The sequence below is a fragment of the Oncorhynchus masou genome, chromosome 32, assembly GCF_036934945.1.
Source record: "Oncorhynchus masou masou isolate Uvic2021 chromosome 32, UVic_Omas_1.1, whole genome shotgun sequence".
Classification (NCBI taxonomy): Eukaryota; Metazoa; Chordata; class Actinopteri; order Salmoniformes; family Salmonidae; genus Oncorhynchus; species Oncorhynchus masou.
Genome location: NC_088243.1, coordinates 72,780,614 through 72,803,740, shown reverse-complemented (window position 1 = coordinate 72,803,740; position 23,127 = coordinate 72,780,614). Strand labels below are relative to the sequence as shown.

The 23,127-nt window shown below is 40.8% G+C and overlaps 1 protein-coding gene across 1 annotated transcript in view; it reads right to left on the bottom strand.

Annotated features, from left to right (window-relative positions):
* Positions 1-23,127, bottom strand: part of LOC135526554 (ecto-NOX disulfide-thiol exchanger 2-like) — an 83,248-nt gene that overhangs the window by 14,075 nt on the left and 46,046 nt on the right. Inside the window, exons 8-9 of the mRNA XM_064955043.1 lie at positions 16,656-16,712; positions 14,795-14,903 (exon numbers count right to left, since the gene is read on the bottom strand). Of these exons, the coding sequence (XP_064811115.1) occupies positions 14,795-14,903; positions 16,656-16,712 (166 nt within the window). The remainder of the gene's footprint in view (positions 1-14,794; positions 14,904-16,655; positions 16,713-23,127) is intronic.

The following is a 23,127-nucleotide window of genomic DNA, read 5'->3' as shown; positions in this document are numbered from 1 at the left end:
ATACGCTTATCCGTGACATACAGTGCATTCGGAATGTATTCAGACCCCTTCACTTTCTCTACATTTTGTTACGTTACAACCTTATACTAAAATGATTTAATTAAACATTTTCCTCATCAATCTACACAAAATACCCCATAATGACAAAGTGAATACAGGTTTTTAGAAAAATTTGCAAATATACAAAACAAAACAGAAATACCAAAAATATTCAGAGCCTTTGCTATGAGACTCGAAAATTGAGCTCAGGTGCATCCTGTTTCCATTGATCATCCTTGAGATGTTTCTACAACTTGATTGGAGTCCACCTGTGGTAAATTCAACTGATTGGACATTATTTGAAAAGGCACACATCTGCTATATAATATTCCACAGTTGACAGTGCATGTCAGAGCAAAAACCACGCCATGAGGTCGAAGGAATTGTCCGTAGAGTTCAGAGACAGGATCGTGTCAAGGCAAAAACTTTCTGCAGCATTGAAGGTTCCCCAAAACACAGTGGCCTCCATCATAGTTAAATGGAAGTTTGGAACCACCAAGACTCTTCTTAAAGCTGGCTGCTGGGCCAAACTGAGCAATCGGGGGAGAAGGGCCTTGGTCAGGGAGGTGACCAAGAACCCAATGGTCACTCTGACAGAGCTCCAGCATTCCTCTGTGGAGATGGGAGAACCTTCCAGGACGACAACCATCTCTGCAACCATCTCTGCAGCACTCCACTAGGCCTTTATGGTAGAGTGGCCAGTTGGAAGACACTCCTCAGTAAAAGGCACATGGCAGCCTGTTTAGAGTTTTGCCAAAAGGCAGCTAAAGGACTCTCAGACCATGGGAAACCAGATTGTCTGGTCCAATGAAACCAGGATTGAACTCTTTGGCCTGAATGCCAAGCATCTGGAGGAAACCTGGCACCATCCCTACAGTGACGCTTCACAAATCCTCAACTGGCCGCTTCATTAAATAGTACCTGCAAAACACCAGTCTCAACATCAGCATTGAATGGTAGTGTATATATATGTAACATTTTGTTTATTTTTTAAAATATATATTAGCAAACATTTCTAAAAACCTGCTTTTGCTTTGGCATTATGAGGTATTGTGTGTAGATTGATGAGAAAACAACTGTAAAGTAACAAGGCTGTAGTGATAAAATGTGGAGGTCAAGGGATTTGAATACTTTCCGAATGCACTGTATTTAGTGATGCTTGCCTAGAAGCCACTGATGCAGACCTTTGGAACATCTACATTTTAAAAAGTAGAATAAATATAGCCTACACAGTCACAATAAATCCGTCATTTATTATACACAAGTCTAAAGAAACATGAAGAAAATGTAATCTATTTCAGAAGAACAGAATAGCATGCTCTGAATTGTCCTTATGTTAGGCCATGATATGGCTATGCCATATGGCTGTGGGCTACAATAGCTCATTTAGCAGAAAAGATTTGCCTAGAATTCCGTGGCATTATTTTGTATTATTTTATAGCATGAAGGTTGAACATAGCTGAATAAAATAGAAAGGATTTTTTCCCCAAGTGATTTCCAAGGAAGTGCACACATGCGGATATGTGTTGAGTGGTGAACAAAGAAACAGGTTATATATACAACTTTAGTTGTGATACGAACACTGAGCTATATGTTTAGATATTTATACATTTTAAGGCTAAATGATGCGACTAAAGAGGATTTGATAAACGTCGTATGAAAGGCATGAGCTCTGATTTGTTTCTTGCACAGGCTGCACACACTTCATCAGTTTCTCATTCACAATTTGACAAGCACTTGATAATATTCTCACCAGGCCTTGAATTTCTCAGTGGCATCCCCCTTGTGTGGCCATAATGCCCCCTAAAATGGGATCCTTTTGCTGCCAAATTGGCCATTGTGCCCTTGGTGTCACGACTTCCGCCGAAGTCGGTCCCTCTCCTTGTTCGGGCAGTGTTTGGCGGTCGACGTCACCGACCTTCTAGCCATCACTGATCCATTTTTAATTTTCCATTGGTTTTGTCATGTCTTTCTTCACACATGGTTCCAATCCCACCAATTACATGTTGTCTATTTAACCCTCTGTTTCTGCTCATGTTCTTGTTGCAGATTGTTTTGATTGTATGTGATGTGCTATTTAATGTTGGTGTGCGACGGGTTTTGTACCCACTTTGTTATTTTGTACGTTTTGGAGTTTTGCCAGCATTTAATAAACAACTCCGTTTACACCAAGTTCGTTCTCCTGCACCTGACTTCCCTGCCACCAACACGCACCCCTTACACTTGGGATGAATATAATAATTATATAATAATAATAATGAATAATTATAATTCCCATCTCAGCTAAGAAGACAGACACATGGGGGGGGCGCAACTGTCCCTCTTATCGAATTTCGAGGTGCATATTGAAGATGTTATGCTATGTGACCAAAAGTATGCTCGTCAAACATCTCATTCCAAAATCATGGGCATTAATATGGAGTTGGTCCCCCCTTTGCTGCTATAACAGTCTCCACTCTTCTGGGAAGGCTTTCCACTAGATGTTGCATCATTCCTACGGGGACTTGCTTCCAGTCAGCCACAAGAGCATTACTGAGGTCAGGCACTGATGTTGGGCGATTAGGTCTGGCTCGCAGTCAGCATTCTAATTCATCCCAAAAGTGTTTGATGGGGTTGAGGTCAAGGCTGCATTTCTGTATGGACTTAGCTTTGTGCACGTGGGCATTGTCATGCTGATAGAGGAAAGGGCCTTCCCCAAACTGTTGCCACAAAGTTGGAAACACTGAATGGTCTAGAATGTCATTGTACGTATGCTTTAGCATTCAGATTTCCCTTCACTGGCCTAGCCCGAACCATGACAAACAGTCCCAGACCATTATTACTCCTACACGAAACTTTACGGTTGGCACTATGCATTGGGGCAAGTAGTGTCCTGGCATCCGCCAAACCCAGATTCTTCCGTCTGACTGTCAGATGGTTTCACTGTTCCAGAATCCAATTGCGGCGAATCTGTCCAATTCCGACTCTTGGCATTATGCATGGTAATCTTAGGCATGTGTGCTGCTACTCAGCCATGGACACCCAATTCATGGAGCTCCCAACCAGCAGTTGTGCTGACGTTGCTTCCAGAGGCAGTTTGGAACTTGGTAGTGAGTGTTGCAAACGAGGACAGATGATTTTTACGTACTTCAGCACTCGGCGGTCCGGTTCTGTGAGCTTGTGTGGCCTAACACTTCGCAGCTGAGTCATTGTTGCTCTTAGCCGTTTCCAATTCACAATAACAGCATTACTGTTACATACACTTGACCGGGGCAGCTCTAGCAGGGCAGAAATTTGATGAACTGATTTGTTGGAAAGGTGGCATCCTATGACGGTGCCACGTTGAAAGTCACTGAGCTCCTCAGTAAGGCCATTCTACTGCCAATGTTTGGCTATGGAGATTGCATGGCGGTGTGCTCGATTTTATACACCTGTCAGTAATGAGTGTGGCTGAAATGCCGGTTCCACTAATTTGAAGGGGTGTCCACACACGTTTGCATATATAGTGTAGAAGAACTGTCCACATTTAGCCTACTTTTTGTCAGCCAACAAGATGAGTAGGCCTGACGAACAGCAAAATCACTAGCCTATGTCAATCTGCTATCGCCCATAATACAAAAGTTGACCTATTCTATGGATCAACTTATAACAAGAAATAAATATTCCAAAACATACTCTACAACAGTCGTGGGATGCGATAGATCCCAAATGAATACAACCACTTGCATCAAAACATTTTTTAAGCAATGAGGCTGATGCAACAGATCAGAACATTTAGCTATTTCTTCACATTATGAGCATGGGAATGCGCACATACAGTATCAGTAGGCTATAAGCGCGAATGTTCTAAAATGTTATCAATTAGCAGGAAAACACTGTTCTCAAAAGTGACCACAAATGCGATTATCCATATAATGCTTTATTATAAATGTGCATTTTTATGGTGAAAATTATCTTCTCCAAACTCGAAACTTACGTGCCGCCTATGTATGCCAATTAGGATCTTGACTAGTTGTAAAGCGGATTAATGTGATTCATTTAAGAAGTTATTTGGCCACTTTAGTTGTGATACAAACCTTATCAAAACATATAGGCCTATGGGCTAGGCTACATGAGGTATTGGACTATGATTTGAAAAAGCCGAAAAAAATAAGGAATGCGCTGTTTCTTGCTTTAACCAGCTGGGCATCATTCACATGTGACATAAACTCTCACTGTCAACTGCGTTTATTTTCAGCAAACTTAAGCAAAAGTTCCACAGACATGTGACTAACAGAAATGGAATAATGTGCCCCTGAACAAAGGGGGAGGGGGGGTCAAAATCAAAAGTAACAGTCAGTATCTGGTGTGGCCACCAGCTGCATTAAGTACTGCAGTGCATCTCCTCCTCATGGACTGCACCAGTTTCGATTTCACGTAAATAGCATCCGAGAATAGCCGACATTTCGCTACAGTTAACCTGCAGCTAACCTTCAGCCAGTGGCAACGCGTAAATTTTTAGCCACACGTTTTTTGCAAAAAAATATATAAAATACAACTTTGGGCTTGCCTGTTTTGCATGTTATTTTGGCATTAATTAATTTACGTGTCACACATCAGTTTGCAAACAATGTCAAAAAAATTTAAATAAAATCATAGTCATAGTCACATGCGTCGAATACAACAGGTCTAAACCTTACAGTGAAATGCTTACTCAAAATATGAATAAGAATAAGAAACAAAAGTAACAAGTAATTAAAGAGCAGAAGTAAAATTACAATAGCAGACAATATACTGGGGGGTACCTGTACAGAGTCAATGTGCGGGTGCACCGGTTAGTCGAGGTAATTGAGGTAATATGTACATGTAGGTAGAGTTACTAAAGTGACTATGCATAGATGATAACAACAGAGAGTAGCAGCGATGTAAAAGAGAGGAATGTGGGGAGCAATGCAAATAGTCTGGGTAGCCATTTTATTAGATGTTCATGAGTCTTATGGCTTGGGGGTAGAAGCTGTTTAGAAGCCTCTTAGACCTAGACTTAGCACTCCGGTACCGCTTGCCGTGCGGTAGCAGAGAGAACAGTCTATGACTGGCTGATTGTAGTCTGACAATTCTTAGGGCCTTCCTCTGACATCACCTGGTATAGAGGTCCTGAATGGCAGGAAGCTTGGCCCCAGTGATGTACTGGGCCATACACATTACTCTCTGTAGTGCCTTGCGGTTGGAGGCAGAGCAGTTGCCATACCAGGCAGTGATGTAACCAGTCAGGATGCTTTCGATGGTGCAGCTGTAGTACATTTTGAGGATCTGAGGACCCATGAAAAATCTTTTCAGTCTTCTGAGGGGGAATAGGTTCTATCGTGCCCTCCTCACGACTGTCTTGGTGTACTTGGACCATGTTAGTTTGTTGGTGATGTGGACACCAAGGAACTTGAAGTTCTCAACAGCCTGTCGATGTTAATGGGGGTGTGCTCAGTCCTCTTTTTCTCTAGTCCGCAATCACCTCCTTTGTCTTGATCATGTTGAGGGAAATTGGAGTGGGTCTATGGTTTCTGGGATAATGGTGTTGATGTGAGCCATGACCAACCTTTCAAAGCACTTCATGGCTACAGACGTGAGTGCTATGCGTCAGTAGTAATTTAGGCAGGTTACCTTAGTGTTCCTGGGCACAGGGACTATGGTGGTCTGCTTAAAACATTGTTGGTATTACAGACAGGGAGAGGTTGAAAATGTCAGTGAAGACACTTGCCAGATGGTCAGCGCATGCTCGCAGTACACGTCCTGGTAATCTGTCTGGCCCTGTGGCCTTGTGAATGTTGACCTGTTAAAAGGTCTTACTCTCATCGGCTGCGGAGAGCGGGATCTTCCGGAACAGCTGCTGCTCTCATGCATGTTTCAGTGTTGCTTGCCTCTCGAAGCGAGCATATAAGTAGTTTAGCTCGTCTGGTAGGATTGTGTCATTGGACAGCTCTTGGCTGTGCTTTCCTTTGTAGTCTGCATTAGTTTCCTTTGTAGTCTGTACATCTGACAAGCTTCAGAACCGGTGTAGGACGATTCAATCTTAGTCCTGTATTGACGCATTGCCTGTTTGATGGTTCATCGGAGGGCATAGCAGGATTTCTTATAAGCTTCCGGGTTAAAGTCCCGCTCCTTGAAAGCAGAAGCTCTAGCCTTTAGCCAGTGGGATGCTGCCTGTAATCCATGGTTTCTGGTTGGGGTATGTACGTATGGTCACTGTGGGGATGATGTCATTGATGCACGTATTGATGAAGCCAATGACCGATGTGGTGTACTCCTTAATGCCATTGGAGAAATCCCAGAACATATTCCAGTCTGTGCTAGCAAAATAGTCCTGTAGTTTTGCATCTGCTTCATCTGACCACTTTTTTATTGATCAAGTCACTGATGCTTCCTGATTTAATTTTAGCTTGTAAGCAGGAATCAGGAGGATAGAATTATAGTCAGATTTGCCAAATGGAGAGCGAGGGAGAGCTTTGTATGCATCTCTGTGTGTGGAGTAAAGGTGATCCAGTGTTTTTTCCCTCTGGTTGCACATACAACATGCTTAGAGATTTGGTAAGACGGATTTAAGTTTCGCTACATTAAAGTCCCCGGCCACTAGGAGTGCCGCCTCTGGGTGAGTGTTTTCCTGTTTGCCAGCATCAGTCTGTGGTGGTTTGTAGACAGCTACAAAACATACAGATGAAAACCCTCTAGATAGATAGTGTGGTCTACAGCTTATCATGAGATACTCTACCTTAGGCGAGAAAAACCTTGAGAGTTCCTTAAATATGGCGCACCAGCTGTTATTTCCAAAAATACATTGTCTGCCGCCGCTTGTCTTACCAGACGCCACTGTTCTATCCTGCCGATACAGAGTATAACCAGACACTCGGTCACGACTGAAGCATAAGATATTACAGTATTGAATGTCCCGTTGGTAGTTTAAGCTTCCGTGTAGGTCATTGATTTTATTTTCCAAAGATTGCATGTTTGCTAGCAGAATGGAAGGCAGTGGGGGCTTATTCGATCGTCTATGAATTCTCAGAAGGCAGCCCGCCCTCCGGACCCTTTTTCTGTGCCTTCTCTTCACATAAATGAGGGGGATCTGGGCCTGTTCCCGGGAAAGCAGTATGTCATTCACGTCGGGCTTGTCAGACTCATTAAAGGAAAAAAAGGATTCTGCCTGTTCGTAGTGAGTAATCCCAGTTCTGATGTCAGAAGTTAATTTCGGTCAGCAACAGCAACATTATGTACAAAATAAGTTTAAAAAATAAGTTACAAAGAAACAAACAAAAAAACACAATTGGTTAGGAACATGTAAAACGTCAGCCTTCTATTCCAGCGCCATCTTATCTTTGAGTTAATAAAGCCGCATACAAACATGGTCTCTTTTTTGTTTTCTTGAGTAAGACAGCTCCAAAATACAGGTGTTTCAGCCAAGCTCAGTGCTTTCTGTGATGGTGGGGCAAGCCAGCAGAAAACACAGAGCGTTGCTTGTGTTCTCTCATGGGGACAATACGTCACCCCAAAACACTCTCGCCCTTTGGGTTCTGCCATAGAGTTACATTAGAAGTGCCCATCCAAGAAGGCTCAAGGTCATTGGCCACAGATACAATGACGTCAAATCACGTTATATGTACAGCAGCATGTCAACATCATACTTTCAACATTTTAGCTAGCAGTCATCATCATGAATCAAGTTGACAATATACTGACAAATCCTTTTTAATCCTTGTCACGTGAAGATAAATAATGAAGAGAAATTATAGATAAAACGAATCGGTGCTCATCGGCCATTGGACGTAAACATTACACAACAAGTTGGAAATCGCAAAATCAACAATGAGTGTTTTGGAAGGAATCAGTGACAGTGGCTTTGTGGTCCCAAATCTGGGATTAAGGGGCTTTTTTCCAAGATTAAAATGATAATCATTCAACATTGGTCATGCTGTCAATGAATCATAATTTGTACTGTGCTCAAATCAGCTGTTAACTCGGAACTGCGATAACTTGATTTAGGTGAGTTCAAGACAACTGGGAAGTCAGGAATAAACAAGCTCCAACTGGAAAAATATGTTTTGAACGTTCATCCAACTCGGAATTGTAAATCTGGCCTATTTTCTAGAGCTACGACCTGAAGACCAATGACATCAGCATGATTCCACCTGTTTTTTCCCTGAGTTCACAGTTGTTTTGAAAGCACCATAAATCCAGAGAATGCCAGACTTTGATGGCAAGATTTGCCCAGGAAGGAGCGCCGCACCACCTTCCTGTTCAAGTGAGCACAGCACAACAAGGTGAATCCAAAGATGTACTGTATGCTGCTGCATAAATGATCTAATATGCCAGGGGGATATGTATACTGTAATACTGACTGTATGTTGTCTAGTAAGATGTTAGTAGCGCATGTGCCTCACCCTAATAATTTGGTCTATTTATAATATAATTTCACCTACTGTTCTGACTTGGTGGTGCACATGTAGCCTTTAACCTGTTTTAGAGAAACGTAATCATAGAATATTGTAAGAGGTTTCATTGCCTGTTTATATGCCCCCTTTATTTATTCTACGGTTCTCACTTGGTGTACAGGGAGAAAACTGTAAGAATGGCCCATTTTCAGAATTCTACTGCTGTACAATTCAAAGGTGCTTAACAAATAGTTACTGTTGACTACGTCCGTCCAAGCTCGCTAATTATTCTTATTCGAATGTACGGATCTGCCTCTTAGGCGCTTGTCGACCCCTTATGTCATAGTTTGTACATCTCAATTGTCATTAGAAACCACATTTGTTTAAGCAGGTCAGCCATATCAGTTACAGTTGAAGTTGGAAGTTTACATACACCTTAGCCAAATACATTGATCTCAGTTTTTCACAATTCCTGACATTTAGTAAATATTCCCTGTTTTAGGTCAGTTAGAATCACCATTTTATTGTAAGAATTTGAAATGCCAGAATAATAGTAGAGAGAATGACTTGTTTCAGCTATTATGTCTTTCATCACATTCCCAGTGGGTCAGATGTTTACATACACTCAATTAGTATTTGGTAGCATTGCCTTTAAATTGTTTAACTTGGGTCACAATAAGTTGGGTGAATTTTGGCCCATTCCTCCTGACAGAGCTGGTGTAACTGAGTCAGTTTCATAGGCCTTCTTGCTCGCACACACTTTTTCAGTTCTGCCCACAAATTTTCTATAGGATTGAGGTCAAGGCTTTGTGATGGCCACTCCAATACCTTGACTTTGTTGTCCTTAACCTGTTGAAACTCTGGGGGCGCTATATCATTTTTGGATAAAAAGACGTGCCCGTTTTAAGCGCAATATTTTGTCACAAAAAGATGCTCGACTATGCATATAATTGGTAGCTTTGGAAAGAAAACACTCTGACGTGTCCAGAACTACCAAGATATTTTCTGTGCGTGCCCTAGAACGTGAGCTTCAGGCAAAACCAAGATGAAACGGCATCCAGGAAATGAGCAGGATTTTTGAGGCTCTGTTTTCCATTGTCTCCTTATATGGCTGTGAATGCGAGAGGAGTGAGTCAGCCCTTTCTGTCGTTTCCCCAAGGTGTCTGCAGCATTGTGACGTATTTGTAGGCATATCATTGGAAGATTGACCATAAGAGACCACATTTACCAGGTGTCCGCCCGGTGTCCTGCGCCGAAATTGGTGCGCAAAAGTCAGCTGCAAGTATTTTTCCACAGAATTCAGAGAAGAATGCAGGCTTCCACGAACGATATATCAATGAAGAGATATGTGAAAAAACACCTTGAGGATTGATTCCAAACAACGTTTGCCATGTTTCGGTCGATATTATGGAGTTAATTCGGAAAAAGTTTGACGTTGTAGGTGACTGAATTTTCGGTTCGTTTCGGTAGCCAAATGTGATGTACAAAACGGAGCGATTTCTCCTACACAAAGACGCTTTCAGGAAAAACTGCACATTTGCTATGTAACTGAGTCTCCTCATTGAAAACATCCGTAGCTCTTCAAAGGTAAATGATTTATTTATTTGGTTATCTGGTTTTTGTGAAAATGTTGCGTGCTAAATGCTACTCAAAATGCTAAGCTAGCTTAGCATACTCTTACAGAAATTAGTGAATTGCTATGGTTCAAAAGCATATTTTGAAAATCTGAGATGACAGTGTTGTTAAGAAAAGGCTAAGCTTGAGAGTAGGCGCATTATTTTCATTTTATTTGCGATTTTCAGAAATCGTTAACGTTGCGTTATGCTAATGAGCCTGAGGCTTTAGTCACGATCCCGGATCCGGAATGGGGAGTTTCAAGAAGTTAAGCCATTTTGCCACAACTTTGGAAGTATGCTTGGGGTCATTGTCCATTAGGAAGACCCATTTGCGACCAAGCTTTAACATCCTGACTGATGTCTTGAGATATTGCTTCCATAAATCCACATAATTGTCCTACCTCATGATGCCATCTATTTTGTGAAGTGCACCGGTCCCTCCTGCAGCAAAGCACCCCCACAACATGAGGCTGCCACCCCCGTGTTTCATGGTTGTGATGGTGTTCTTCGGCTTGCAAGCCTCGCCCTTTTTCCTCCAAACATAATGATGGTCATTATGGCCAAACAGGTCTCCAATTTATTTTCTGAGGTCTTGGCTGATTTATCTTGATTTTCCCATGATGTCAAGCAAAGAGGCACTGCTTTTGAAGGTAGGGCTTGAAATACATCCATAGGCACACCCCTACCTCACTCAAATCAAGGAAATCAGCCTATAAGAAGCTTCTAAAGCCATGACATCATTTTCTGGAATTTTCCAAGCTGTTTGAATGCACAGTTAATTAGTGTATATAAACTTCTGACCCACAGGAATTGGCATACGATGAATTATAAGTGAAATAATCTGTCTGTAAACAATTGTTGGAAGAATTACTTGTGTCATGCACAAAGTTAGATGTCCTAACCGACTTGCCAAAACTATAGTTTGTTAACAAGACATTTGTGGAGTGGTTGAAAAACTAGTTTTAATGACTCCAACAGAAGTGCATGTAAACTTCTGACTTCAACTGTATGTTTTTTATAAAAGGCAGTAAATGAGGCTGAATGAACTGTTTCGCTGCTGATATCCAGGTGTAGCAGTGGTAAGCTGTTGGGACTCTGCTGTTAGGACAGCTTTATATAGGCCCTAACAGTTTGTGGGCACCGTTTGTCACCGTTACCATGCAATTAATGTATTGTTTAGTGTTGTGGCTTTTCTGGCATGCATCTGACTTTTTTTCCTCCACCAAAATGTACATGCTAAAATGTACACTGCCCACAGCTAACATACAGCTAACCTATAACTAACCTACAGCAAACATATAGCTAACTCTACCTGCTCTAGAGGGGGATAAAGCAGTTAAAGATGCAGACCTTTCTTTCTTCATGAGTTCACTTAGGAGCCAATGTCCCCTTTTCCCTGTGGTGCTACCTTCAATTAATCTTCAAACAAAACGTCATGAAGAGCGATTCTGGCAGAGAGAACACCCAGAATCCTAACTGAGCAGCCAGAGTGGGCCGGCATAGAGGGAGGGAGTGGAGCACCCCATTAGCTACCTAACTATGTCTGAGACAATCATATGATCATTCTGGCATGACATTCTCCTATTCCTAAGAAATACCAAAACACTGGGGGAAAGTAGGTAGCCAGGGTTGGAGGCAGGTAGCCAGGGTTGAGTTGTCACGACTTCCCCCGAAGTTGGTTCCCCTGCCTCTTCGGGCGGTGCTCGGCGGTCGTCGTCACCGTCCTACTAGCCACTACCGATCCCTTTTTCGTTTGTCTGTTGGTTTTGTCTCATTAGTTTCACCTGTGTGTATTTTAGTTTAATTAGCGTCCTTATATATAGTAGGTTGTCCCGCCCTTGTTTTGTGCGGAATTGTTTTTTGTTACTCTGTTGTATGGGGTTTTCGTGTGTTTATTCTCCGGACTATTTTGGTCCTTTGTTTTGGGCTGGTCAGTTGTATGCGCCCTGTGTGTTGGCGTGACCGTTTTTGTGCGCCGGAGAATAAATTGACAATCTACGGAACCCTGCTCTCTGCGCCTGATTCCACCCACCACTCCTAGTAAATCGTGACATGAGTAGGTTACTTTCTAAATGTAATCTGTTACAGTTACTAGTTACCTGTCCAAAATATTTATCAGTAACATAACTTTTGTATTACCCAAACTCATTAACGTAATCTGATAATATTCAGTTACTTCTAGATTACTTTCCACTTAAGAGGCATTAGAAGAAGACAAAAATGTATGTTACCAATTGAAACACATCTATTGCAAGATAAATCAATGTTAAAGTTTACATAGCTGACCATATATGGATGTTAAATTTTACTTCATGGGTTGGTTATTTAGGCTTCTTCTAACCCATCCCTTTCTACTACATATAATAGTATGATGAAATTATATCTTTACATTGAAAACCAAAGTCTATCAGAATGCCATTCATTCCAATAAATGTTATACCCCTTGATCTTCAAGAATAGGACATGGAAATATGGAAGTATAGATTAGACAAATTGTTTTACCTGAGCATAACCTCAAAACAAATGACTTATAAGCCAGCCCTACTCTGTGGTTTATGATTTTGTTGTCATGGAGAACTGATTGGGCTCACTGATTCGAGTTGAAAAATACATGCTGCGCTAATGGAATGGCTGAAAAGTGCTATTTACATGTGGAAAATGAATGCCATATGCTGCATTTGCTACAGGCCTATTGTTTAGCTTTTTGTTGGTGACACTTTGATATCTTGATAATATGCAGCTGTTTAAAGGGGAAATCCACAGATGAAACCATAACAAAACAGTCTCCCCGACTGAGGGATGGAAGGGATGGAGTGAGGGATGGAATCCGCACTGTGCAGTTGTTGCAAGAGCTCATTTTTCACTGGCTGTACACTGGTTTCAAAAACAATGATTGATAGGCAGCTTAAACATCTTGAATTCAAAAATTATTGGGTTCAAATAAACATTTAGATTTGTAAACAGCAATTCACAACAGCCACAATCCGTAAGACGCTAATAGCTAAATGAGAGAGCAGCATTGTGATTCACCTCAATGCGTTATGTAGATATCAATAGTAATTTAAACCTCCTTTCTGAATTTAAAAGTATTCCGAGAAGTAGTCATCTAGTTTTTCAAAAGTATCTGTAATCTGATTACAATATTACAGTTACCGTTTTTTTGTAATCCCTTACATGTAACAGATTACATCTGTTACTCCCCAACCCTGAAGGTAGCCTAGCGGTTAAACGTTTTGGGCCAGTATCCGAAAAGTGGCTGGTTTTAATCGTGGAGCTGATTTGGTGAAACATTTGTTGAAGTGAGATTGAGCAAGGTACTTAACCCTAATTGCTCCAGTAAGTCGCTTTGGATAAGAGCTTCTGCTTAATGATTTAAATGTCAAATGAAGATATCCAGTCCTGGCAACATATTAGGTAGTACAGCAAACTACCTGGTATACAAGTGTGCAGAGACACATACATTGCCGTTTGGTATCATGGCTAAAAGGCTACCCCTTAACTCCTCTTCCTCATATCTCTGTAGCTTCCTGCTTTCATGAAGCCAAAGAAATCAAGAACCACTTGCCCCAAGAAAATACTGTAAAACCCAACAAGAAAGACTGATAAACAGAGCGAGAGAGAGAGAGAAGGAGTGAGCACAATCTTTGTATCTCCTCGTTGGTAGGCACTAGGCAGCCAGAAGGCTGTGGTGATTAGAAACATTAGAGGTGCTGAAGGCCTCAGTCAACCAGCAAATTAAAATGTGTGAACCCGCCCAGAGAATAATTAGATGGGAGGAGGAGGAGAACATGGGCACCAAGCAGGGATCTCCTTTTTAGGTAGCTTCACTTTCTCTAGTAATGTTCTACGGAGTATAGACCCAGATACTAATTAGCAAGGCCACTCTCTCAGAGTGGACGGGGCTGGGGGACTTTTCTCCTCTATACTAATGTTAGGTTTATATAACGTTATAGTGATGTTATAGCAATATTATAGTGATTTTATAGAAATTTTATAGTGATGTTTTAGTAATGGTATAGTGATGTTATAGTAATGTTATACTAATGTTATATGCCTAGTAACGTTATTGTCACGAATCCCGCTTCATGAGTCTGTGTTTGCCTGTGTTTCTGTCCTGGAGTGTGTTTCCGGTGTCCTGGAACGCACCCTGTCTGGTTGCCAGGCGAATTAGCTTGTTGGGAGATCGATGTTCACCCGCACCTGTATCCCATCAGTAATCTGCACACCTGTCCTGATCATCACCTCTCCCCTTCAAAAGCTCTGACCTGACATCCATTCCCTGCCGGATCGTTAGCCATGAACAGTATGTCGTGCCATAGTATCAGCCTCAAGTTAGATAGAATTTGTTTTGTTGTTTTTTACGTATTGCTTGCCTTAAACTTACCTCCGTTTGTTCTGTCTTCAGTTACTCACCCGGATCATTTACCCCATTCCCGCCTGGTCGTTGGAGGATTCCGCTACCCCATTGGATCCTCCTATTTACTCCCATCAACTCACCACCGCTGCCCGCTACGCCACCTGGATATATCTACCCATTCATATTCACTTGTAAATAAATACTCACCTTCTTCCTACTCTCCTTGTCCTGGTCTGCTTCTGGGTTCGATTTTGAAAGAACGTGACAGTTACAGTTAGGTGAATGTACCCACTATCTGGGCCTCTCTGTCAGAGTGGACTGGACTGGGGTGATCTACTCCTCTATAGTTAGGTTAGCACAACATTGTTATAATGTTGAAGTAAGGTTATTGTAATTTTAGATGATCTTACCAACTAGCAAGGCCTCTCTCTCAGAGTAAACCGGACGAGAAGGAATCTTCTCTGGGGGCAGACTCTCCTTCTCCTGACTGCAGGAAACCACTTCTAATGCTGTCGCCTCCTACAGGACAAGAGGAGAAAACACTGTTAGACTGGTTGATGAACACACCACACACACACACACACACACACACACACACACACACACACACACACACACAGCCCTAGAAACATCATACAGGCAGTGGGAGAAGAGAGGAGGAAAGACAAGTAAGGCAAAGAGGAAAGAGAAAATACAGAGGGAGCCAAATGGAGGGAGGAAAGAGAGAGAGAGAGAGAGAGAGAGAGAGAGAGAGAGAAAGCTGGCAGTGTTAGCGATGCTAATGATGAAACTGTTGTTTACTGTGGGCTTCTGACAGGCTGGAGGAGGGAGGTTCGGGAATGTGTAAAAAAAAAAATACAAATAATTTAGGGGGTATCAGATTTAATATTGCAGAGAGATTGTGGCTTCCATCAATGTAATTATCTGCATAATTTCCAACCCCCAATGTTTTGTTGTTGTTGTTGTTTTTATTTTTTATTTTTATTTCACCTTTATTTAACCAGGTAGGCTATTTGAGAACAGGTTCTCATTTACAACTGCGACCTGGCCAAGATAAAGCATAGCAGTGTGAACAGACAACACAGAGTTACACATGGAGTAAACAATTAACAAGTCAATAACACAGTAGAAAAAAAGAGAGTCTATATACATTGTGTGCAAAAGGCATGAGGAGGTAGGCGAATAATTAAAATTTTGCAGATTAACACTGGAGTGATAAATGATCAGATGGTCATGTACAGGTAGAGATACTGGTGTGCAAAAGAGCAGAAAAGTAAATAAATATAAACAGTATGGGGATGAGGTAGGTAAAATTGGGTGGGCTATTTACAGAGAGTTGTAAATATATATATTATTTTAAATATGTTTTTATATTTTCCCCTAATGCTACCACCCCTCCCCTAACTGAAGAAAACTAATGGACAACAATACCAGGTGTGTGTAACCCAGTTGTGTCGGGTTGATTAATCCTGCAACAAATAAAGTCCTCCTGCACTGGATTGGTATGTAATGATCTGTCATGTCACTGGAAGAGGAGAGAGAGAGAGAGAGACAGAGGAACAGAGAAACAGGAGAGTGAGGGACAGAAAAACAGAGAGGGGAAGAGGGGAACAGAGAAACAGATGGAGGAAGAGAGAAACAGAGAGAGGAAGAGAGAAACAGAGAGAGGAAGAGAGAAACAGAGAGGGGAAGAGGGGAACAGAGAAACAGATGGAGGAAGAGAGAAACAGAGAGGAAGAGAGAAACAGAGAGAGGAAGAGAGAAACAGAGAGGGGAAGAGGGGAACAGAGAAACATATGGAGGAAGAGAGAAATAGAGAGGAAGAGAGAAACAGGAACAGAGAAACAGAGAGAAGAAGAGAGAAACAAAGATGAAGAGTAAAACAGAGTGGGGAACAGAGAAACAGAGAGGGAAGAGAGAAACAGAGTGGGGAACAGAGAAACAAAGAGGAAGAGAAAAACAGAGTGGGGAACAGAGAAACAGAGAGAGGAAGAGAGAAACAGAGAGAGAAAGAGAGAAACAAAGAGGAAGAGAAAAACAGAGTGGGGAACAGAGAAACAAAGAGGAAGAGAAAAACAGAGTGGGGAACAGAGAAACAGAGAGAGTGAGGAACAGAGAAACAGAGAGGAAGAAACAAAGATATTCACAGAGAAAATAGAAAACTAGAGAGACAGGGAGAAAAAAAAGAGAGATAAGGAGAGAGTATGGAAACAGAGGGAGAGGGAGAGGGGGAGAGAGGGTTGGAGAGGATCACATCTCTTTTCCACTTACACTGACTTGATCAGCACTCTCCTCGCTCCCTCTGTCATCTCGCGGTGATGTCTCCAGCTAGAGTCAATCATAAAAATGAGAAAAGCCGTCACTGACAATCATGTCACACACCCATGCAAACAGACAGACACACTCACACAAACGTACAGACACACTTTCTCCTCTGGCAAGACCACTATATAACACCGTAAAGGAGAGGTCAACATCACATATACAAGCCCTGAATAGTTTGAGTGGGTATGTTGCAAGGTGCAATCAGATATAGAATCAGGTCAGATCAAGCAGAGACATATAGTATATATTAATCTGTGTTCTTTCCATGAGTAAGAACCAAACATATTTGGATGTCAAAATGTCCTCTGTTCATAACTGGTATTCACACAGTGAGTGGTGTGTATCTCCATTTTCTATTAAAATGGTTGACATCCTGTTTCAGTGGTCCTAGATGAAGCCTGATTCAGTGGTCTTAGATCAAATCAAATCAAAGTTGATGTGTCACGTGCACCAATTACAACAGGTGTAGACCTTACAGTGAAATGCTTACTTACAGGCTCTAACCAACAGTGTAAAAAAATGTATTAGATAAAGCCTGATTCAATGGTCCTAGATCATGCCTGTTTCAGTGGTCCTAGATAAAGCCTGATTCTATGGTTCTTGATAGAGCCTGATTCAGTGGTCCTAGATGAAGCCTGTTTCAGTGGTCCTAGACGAAGCCTGTTTCACTGTTCCTAGATGAAGCCTGTTTCACTAGTCCTAGATGAAGCCTGATTCAGTGGTCCTAGATAGGCTTCAGCTAGGACCAGTGAAACAGGCTCTGTTTCAATGGTCCTAGATGAAGGGACACTGAGAGAATAAAATGTGTTCTTCTGGTGATGAGATTGGCTGTTTATAGAATGACCTGCTCTAGAACAGTGGTTCCCAACCACGGGTCCTGGAAGACTCATGAGACCATAGGCTTCCTGGTAAAAATGCACATGAGAGGGTACTTCAGGGGTACTCCGGGCAGATCAAAATTCAGTTGTTGGTACAGTAACCGAAAAAGATTTAATACATAATGCTTGGTGACAGATTGGACAGTGAATGGGCTCTGGGGTTAACTGATGATGGCATGCAGAAATCTGCCGAACATGGCAAGTTGGCAGCACACACAATCATTCCACAATGGCCACAAATCTAGCAACGCTTTCCTCAAATTGATTTCTCTATCTTCTGTTGATGAGTCTCCAGGGATCCATCTCTGTGAGTACACATGCTTTAATTGCCATATTACCCATGGATCACTGGAAGGGGTTCATCTCTGCGTGTATACATGCTTCAATTACAATATTACCATGGATCACTGGAAGGGGATCATCTCTGTGTGTATACATTGTCATGACGTTGCCCTCTTTGGGTACAGCGAGTACCATCCCCCTCTCTCTGTCTCCTACAATTAGGCTGCTGTGGTCAGAGAGGTCGTAAATTCCTGGAGGAGATGATCTCCTCATGGCCACAGTATAGAGACAGAGTGAATTTTCATAGAGAACAAAGAAATTTCTTCCACCTCACAGAACTTGAGGTCCGAACAACAATTTATGTTCCGGAGAAGGTATAAAAGACCCAGCTACGAACTGGTCCGTTTGGTGCAATTTTGTGGGGCTCATGGGAGACGGTACGGCCACATTACCATAACGCTGTTTATATAATAGCCTCAGATATGAGGTTTGTTGTATAAGATGAATGAGTGAGGATGATACTGTTTGTAAAATTGTGTAATGTGATTTTGGACTTTTAATGAAGGAAACTACAATTCCCTTTTAACTAAATCAGAGGACCGCCCATGAGCCCAGTTAGGGTTGGGCATCCAGGGACAGGCCCTTTTCTGCAATTTCGAATAAAACCCCACCTTGAGAATTTCTCAACAGACCATGTTTCTCTCAATCACGAGAGGACAAAGGTTGCAGACCAGCTTACCTTGATAACAAGAGGGCCAAGGTTTGAGATGATTGCTGAATCTTTTAACCATCCCACGTGGTTAAACTCTTAGACTGTCGATACCGACAGAATAAGAACACGTCCTTGATATTAATTACTAGTCTGCAGCTAGGAATTCGGTATCATTGAACGCGAAGAATGACAACCGCCGAATCTATAACGAAATTAATGAATGTCCCTCTGAACTAACCATTATAACCACGGCAGAGAGAGAGAGAGAGAGAGAGAGAGGACGGAAACTCTCCAACAGAAACTAACTTTTCAGCAGAGATCCCGACGACACACTGAGCGTAAATATATATATATATTGATTGCAATTGTTCCCGAATGAGTGAGCGTTCATGTGCAAAGGATTGGCATTTCAATTGTTATAATTATCAACTGTGTGTTGTCTTATCTCAGTCGACCCCCACTTCCCTTTTGTACAACAAGCCGCCATGCCGGTTTAGCCCACTAGGGAAACTCTGTTATCATTTCCTTGTAACTATCAACTGTTTGTTTATGCATTTCTGTGAATTACTTAGTTAGTAAATAAATGATTTAAGACAATTGATGTATGGATGACTCATAGTGAAGACTGGGCTTGTGCAGATAACCAACAATTTACGACGTTTGGAATGAGACTAACGTGAGGTAAAGTAAATAAATAAATCATTTAGAAGACTAATTGATCAGATATGAAAATATCTGAAAAGGTTTATTAGGAAAATTATAACTTTGTAATCTGAATATTTTCCTTGGTGCCCCGACTTCGTAGTTAATTACAGTTACATGATTAATCAGTTTAATCGCGTAATAATAATTACAGAGAATCTTTGATAAAAACTAAGTCTTCAGTTAATGATAGTAAAGACACGACAACATGCTTTAATTACCATATTACCCATGGATCACTGGAAGGGGTTCATCTCTACATATATACATGTTTTAATTACCATAATACCATGAATCACTGGAATGGGTTCATCTCTACATGTATACATGTTTTAATTACCGTATTTACCATGGATCACTGGAAGGGGTTCATCTCTACATGTATACATGTTTTAATTACCATAATACCATGAATCACTGGAATGGGCTCATCTCTACATGTATACATGTTTTAATTACCATATTTACCATGGATCACTGGAAGGGGTTCATCTCTACATGTATACATGTTTTAATTACCATAATACCATGAATCACTGGAATGGGCTCATCTCTACATGTATACATGTTTTAATTACCATATGTACCATGGATCTCTGGAAGGGGTTCATCTCTACATGTATACATGTTTTAATTACCATATTTACCATGGATCACTGGAAGGGGTTCATCTCTACATGTACACATGATTTAATTGCCATATTTACCATGGATCACTAGAAGGGGTTCATCTCTACATGTATACATGTTTTAATTACCATATGTACCATGGATCACTGGAAGGGGTTCATCTCTACATGTATACATGTTTTAATTACCATATTTACCATGGATCACTGGAAGGGGTTCATCTCTATGTGTATACATGTTTAAATTACCATCTTTACCATGGATCACTGGAAGGGGTTAATCTCTACGTGTACACATGTTTTAATTACCATATTAACCATGAATCACTGGAAGGGGTTCATCTCTACATGTATACGTGTTTTAATTACCATATTCACCATGGATCACTGGAAAGGGTTCATCTCTACGTATATACGTGTTTTAATTACCATATTCACCATGAATCACTGGAAGGGGACACATTTCAGTGCCTAGTGGCATTCTAATGTACAGCGTCATTATTAAACCAGATATTGACAACCATGTGCCTCTCTTTGATATGAAATAACATGTATTACCCAGCCAACAGGTCTAAAATTACAAATTAACAAAGTCAATGAAACAACTAGCCAAGCGGCTACGGGAGGCAGAGAAGAGAAAATGTGTCTCGATTGGAAAAGAAGAAATCAAATATGGACCACGCACCATTAGACTCTCTCATATCAGTATTATCTTTATCCAATTAAGTAGCTGATTGAACAGGAATCTCATGCTCTTGTCAACCCTCCCTCTGGAATCCTACTCAGCCAACGTTAAAGCAGACACAACTGTCAGTAAGAGTGTCCATGATTGAGTCTTTGAATGAAGAGATTGAGATAAAACTTTAAGTTTTTATTTGTTATTATTGAACATCCAAAACATACAATACACTTGCGGTGAAGCCGGTCAACGACTACATCGTACCAGTTATCCAACAGACTCCCATTCAGAGTGACACACAGAAGCATCCAGGGTCAATGCCCTGCACAAGGTCATGTTGATAGATCTCCCACTAGGCCAAAAAACATGAAGCCGAACCCTCCAAGATCCCACCCACAGTTCCCCAATAGCTGTCCCTCAACCATTTAAGACCCCTCCCACAGTCCCCCTCCAAGTAGAAAAATAAAATATAAAATACAATGAATTCCATTCCCCACCCCCAAGAACCCCTCAATGCACCAACAACCAAGAGAATGAACTAAAGAGAAAAATAAAAAGACAGAAGAAAACAGAAAACAACAATGCAAAAAAAATATAAATAAACAAAAACAAAATAAAATAAAAACAAAGGACACCAAGGACAACTAAAATCATTACAGCAAAGCCAACTGTATATGTTTGTGTGCATGTCTGGTACTATTACATGTATGTGTGTGTTCTTGTATGCCTTTATTTGAATGAGAGTGTGTGTATATGCATGTGTACAAACACCTGCACGGCATCAGCCTCAGGCAAACCAACATTAGTTGTAAAAACACTTCCCCTCGGTGTCATTCAAACTTACTTTTTATTATGTTGCATTTGGACTTTAAAAAAAACTACTTTTGTCTTTGCCATCATTCTGTCTCCCGCACAGCAACTCCACTCCCACTTGTCTTCAATTCCACATCCCAAACCTCAGCTTCCCTCAGCCCATCCCATCTATCTCTGCTGGCCACCCTCTTTGGGTTTCTATGAAACAAATATCTTTCAACTATGCTGTGATGTTTAACATATAATTTCAATCTTTCTAATCAAATAGAATCGATTCGTATAGAATCAAGATAAATATTTTTACTAAGAGTATTAGTATATTAGTAATTGACTGAACCGGTCTCTACAGATCTCCTAACAGTACTATTTATAGGGTCCATTTTAGATCAATGCATTTTCAGCCATTCCTGAACCTGAGACCAGAAACAGTCTACCTGAGGGCAATACCAAAATAAATGGTCTATTGATTCTGTATCCTCACAACAAAATCTGCTTTGATGATTTTATGCCCCACATATTCAACATTTTGTTGGTGGAAAGAATTCTATATAATAATTTTAGCTGAAAAGCACGAAGTCTTGAATCTTGCCTTGTTTTATATATCAACTCATACACCCTGGACCATGGAATCGGTACATCAAAAATCTCTTCCCAACTATTTTGCAATCTGTATGGAACAGTTCACAACATCTTGGTCCTCAAATGAAACTGGTATACTTTTCCATTTATGCTATGTTTATTCCTCTGCAAGATTTGATCCTTTATATTGGGCAGACAGACAGTTCCCTACCTCCGCTCGCTGCCACCTGCCTCCTCCATTTTTGGGGTATTGCTGTCATCAATTGGTTGTACTCTTGGATTGAGCAGACCTTCCCGTACAATTCTGATAACTCCATGAAGGACATAACTCTACCATTCCAATTTACAAAATAATTTAAGAACAAAATACCATTTTCAAACATCTTTCCCACAAATACAGGCATTTTATCAACCAGCACATTTTATCATGCATAATATTTGTTGTAATATTTGTTCTATCTTTTCAGGTGGAGGAAATCGAAATTGTAGCCAGTTCTGCAATGCTTGTTTGAAAAAGATTGATACTTTGAAAAAGTATAATTTTAAATTAATCGAAAATGAGACATGGCAATCTGCACAAAGGCAAAAAGGCAATTTTTAAACAATGGATGAGCTTTCTTAGTAATGTACTTGAGAAACATTTAGGGTTCAAGTAAAACGTTTGAATGAGTGAAGCTTTTAGAGAGGAGGTTTAGTGCTTTTATATTTAAAAATATCAACCCACCCACCCAATTCATATTCATTATATAGATAGGCACACTTTATTTTGTCTGGTTTAGCGTCCCAGATAAAGCAAAATATTTTTTGCTCATATGATTTGAAAAAACGAATCATCAGGAGTAGTCAGCGCCATAAGTAAGTGAGTAAATTGAGATATGACTAAGGAGTTAATCAGGGCATTTTTTCCATAAATAGACAGGTATTTACCTCTCCATGGTTTCAGGATCTTGTCTATTTTTAAGTTTTCTATTTAAATTAAATGAGAGCTTATTTATATATTTTGTGATATGAATACCAAGTATGTCTACTTCACCATCAGCCATTTTATAGGTAAACTGCAGGGTAATGTAACATTTTTATTTTTTAAAGATCCAATAGGTAATATTGCACACTTATCATAATTAGGTTTTCGTCCATAGAGTAC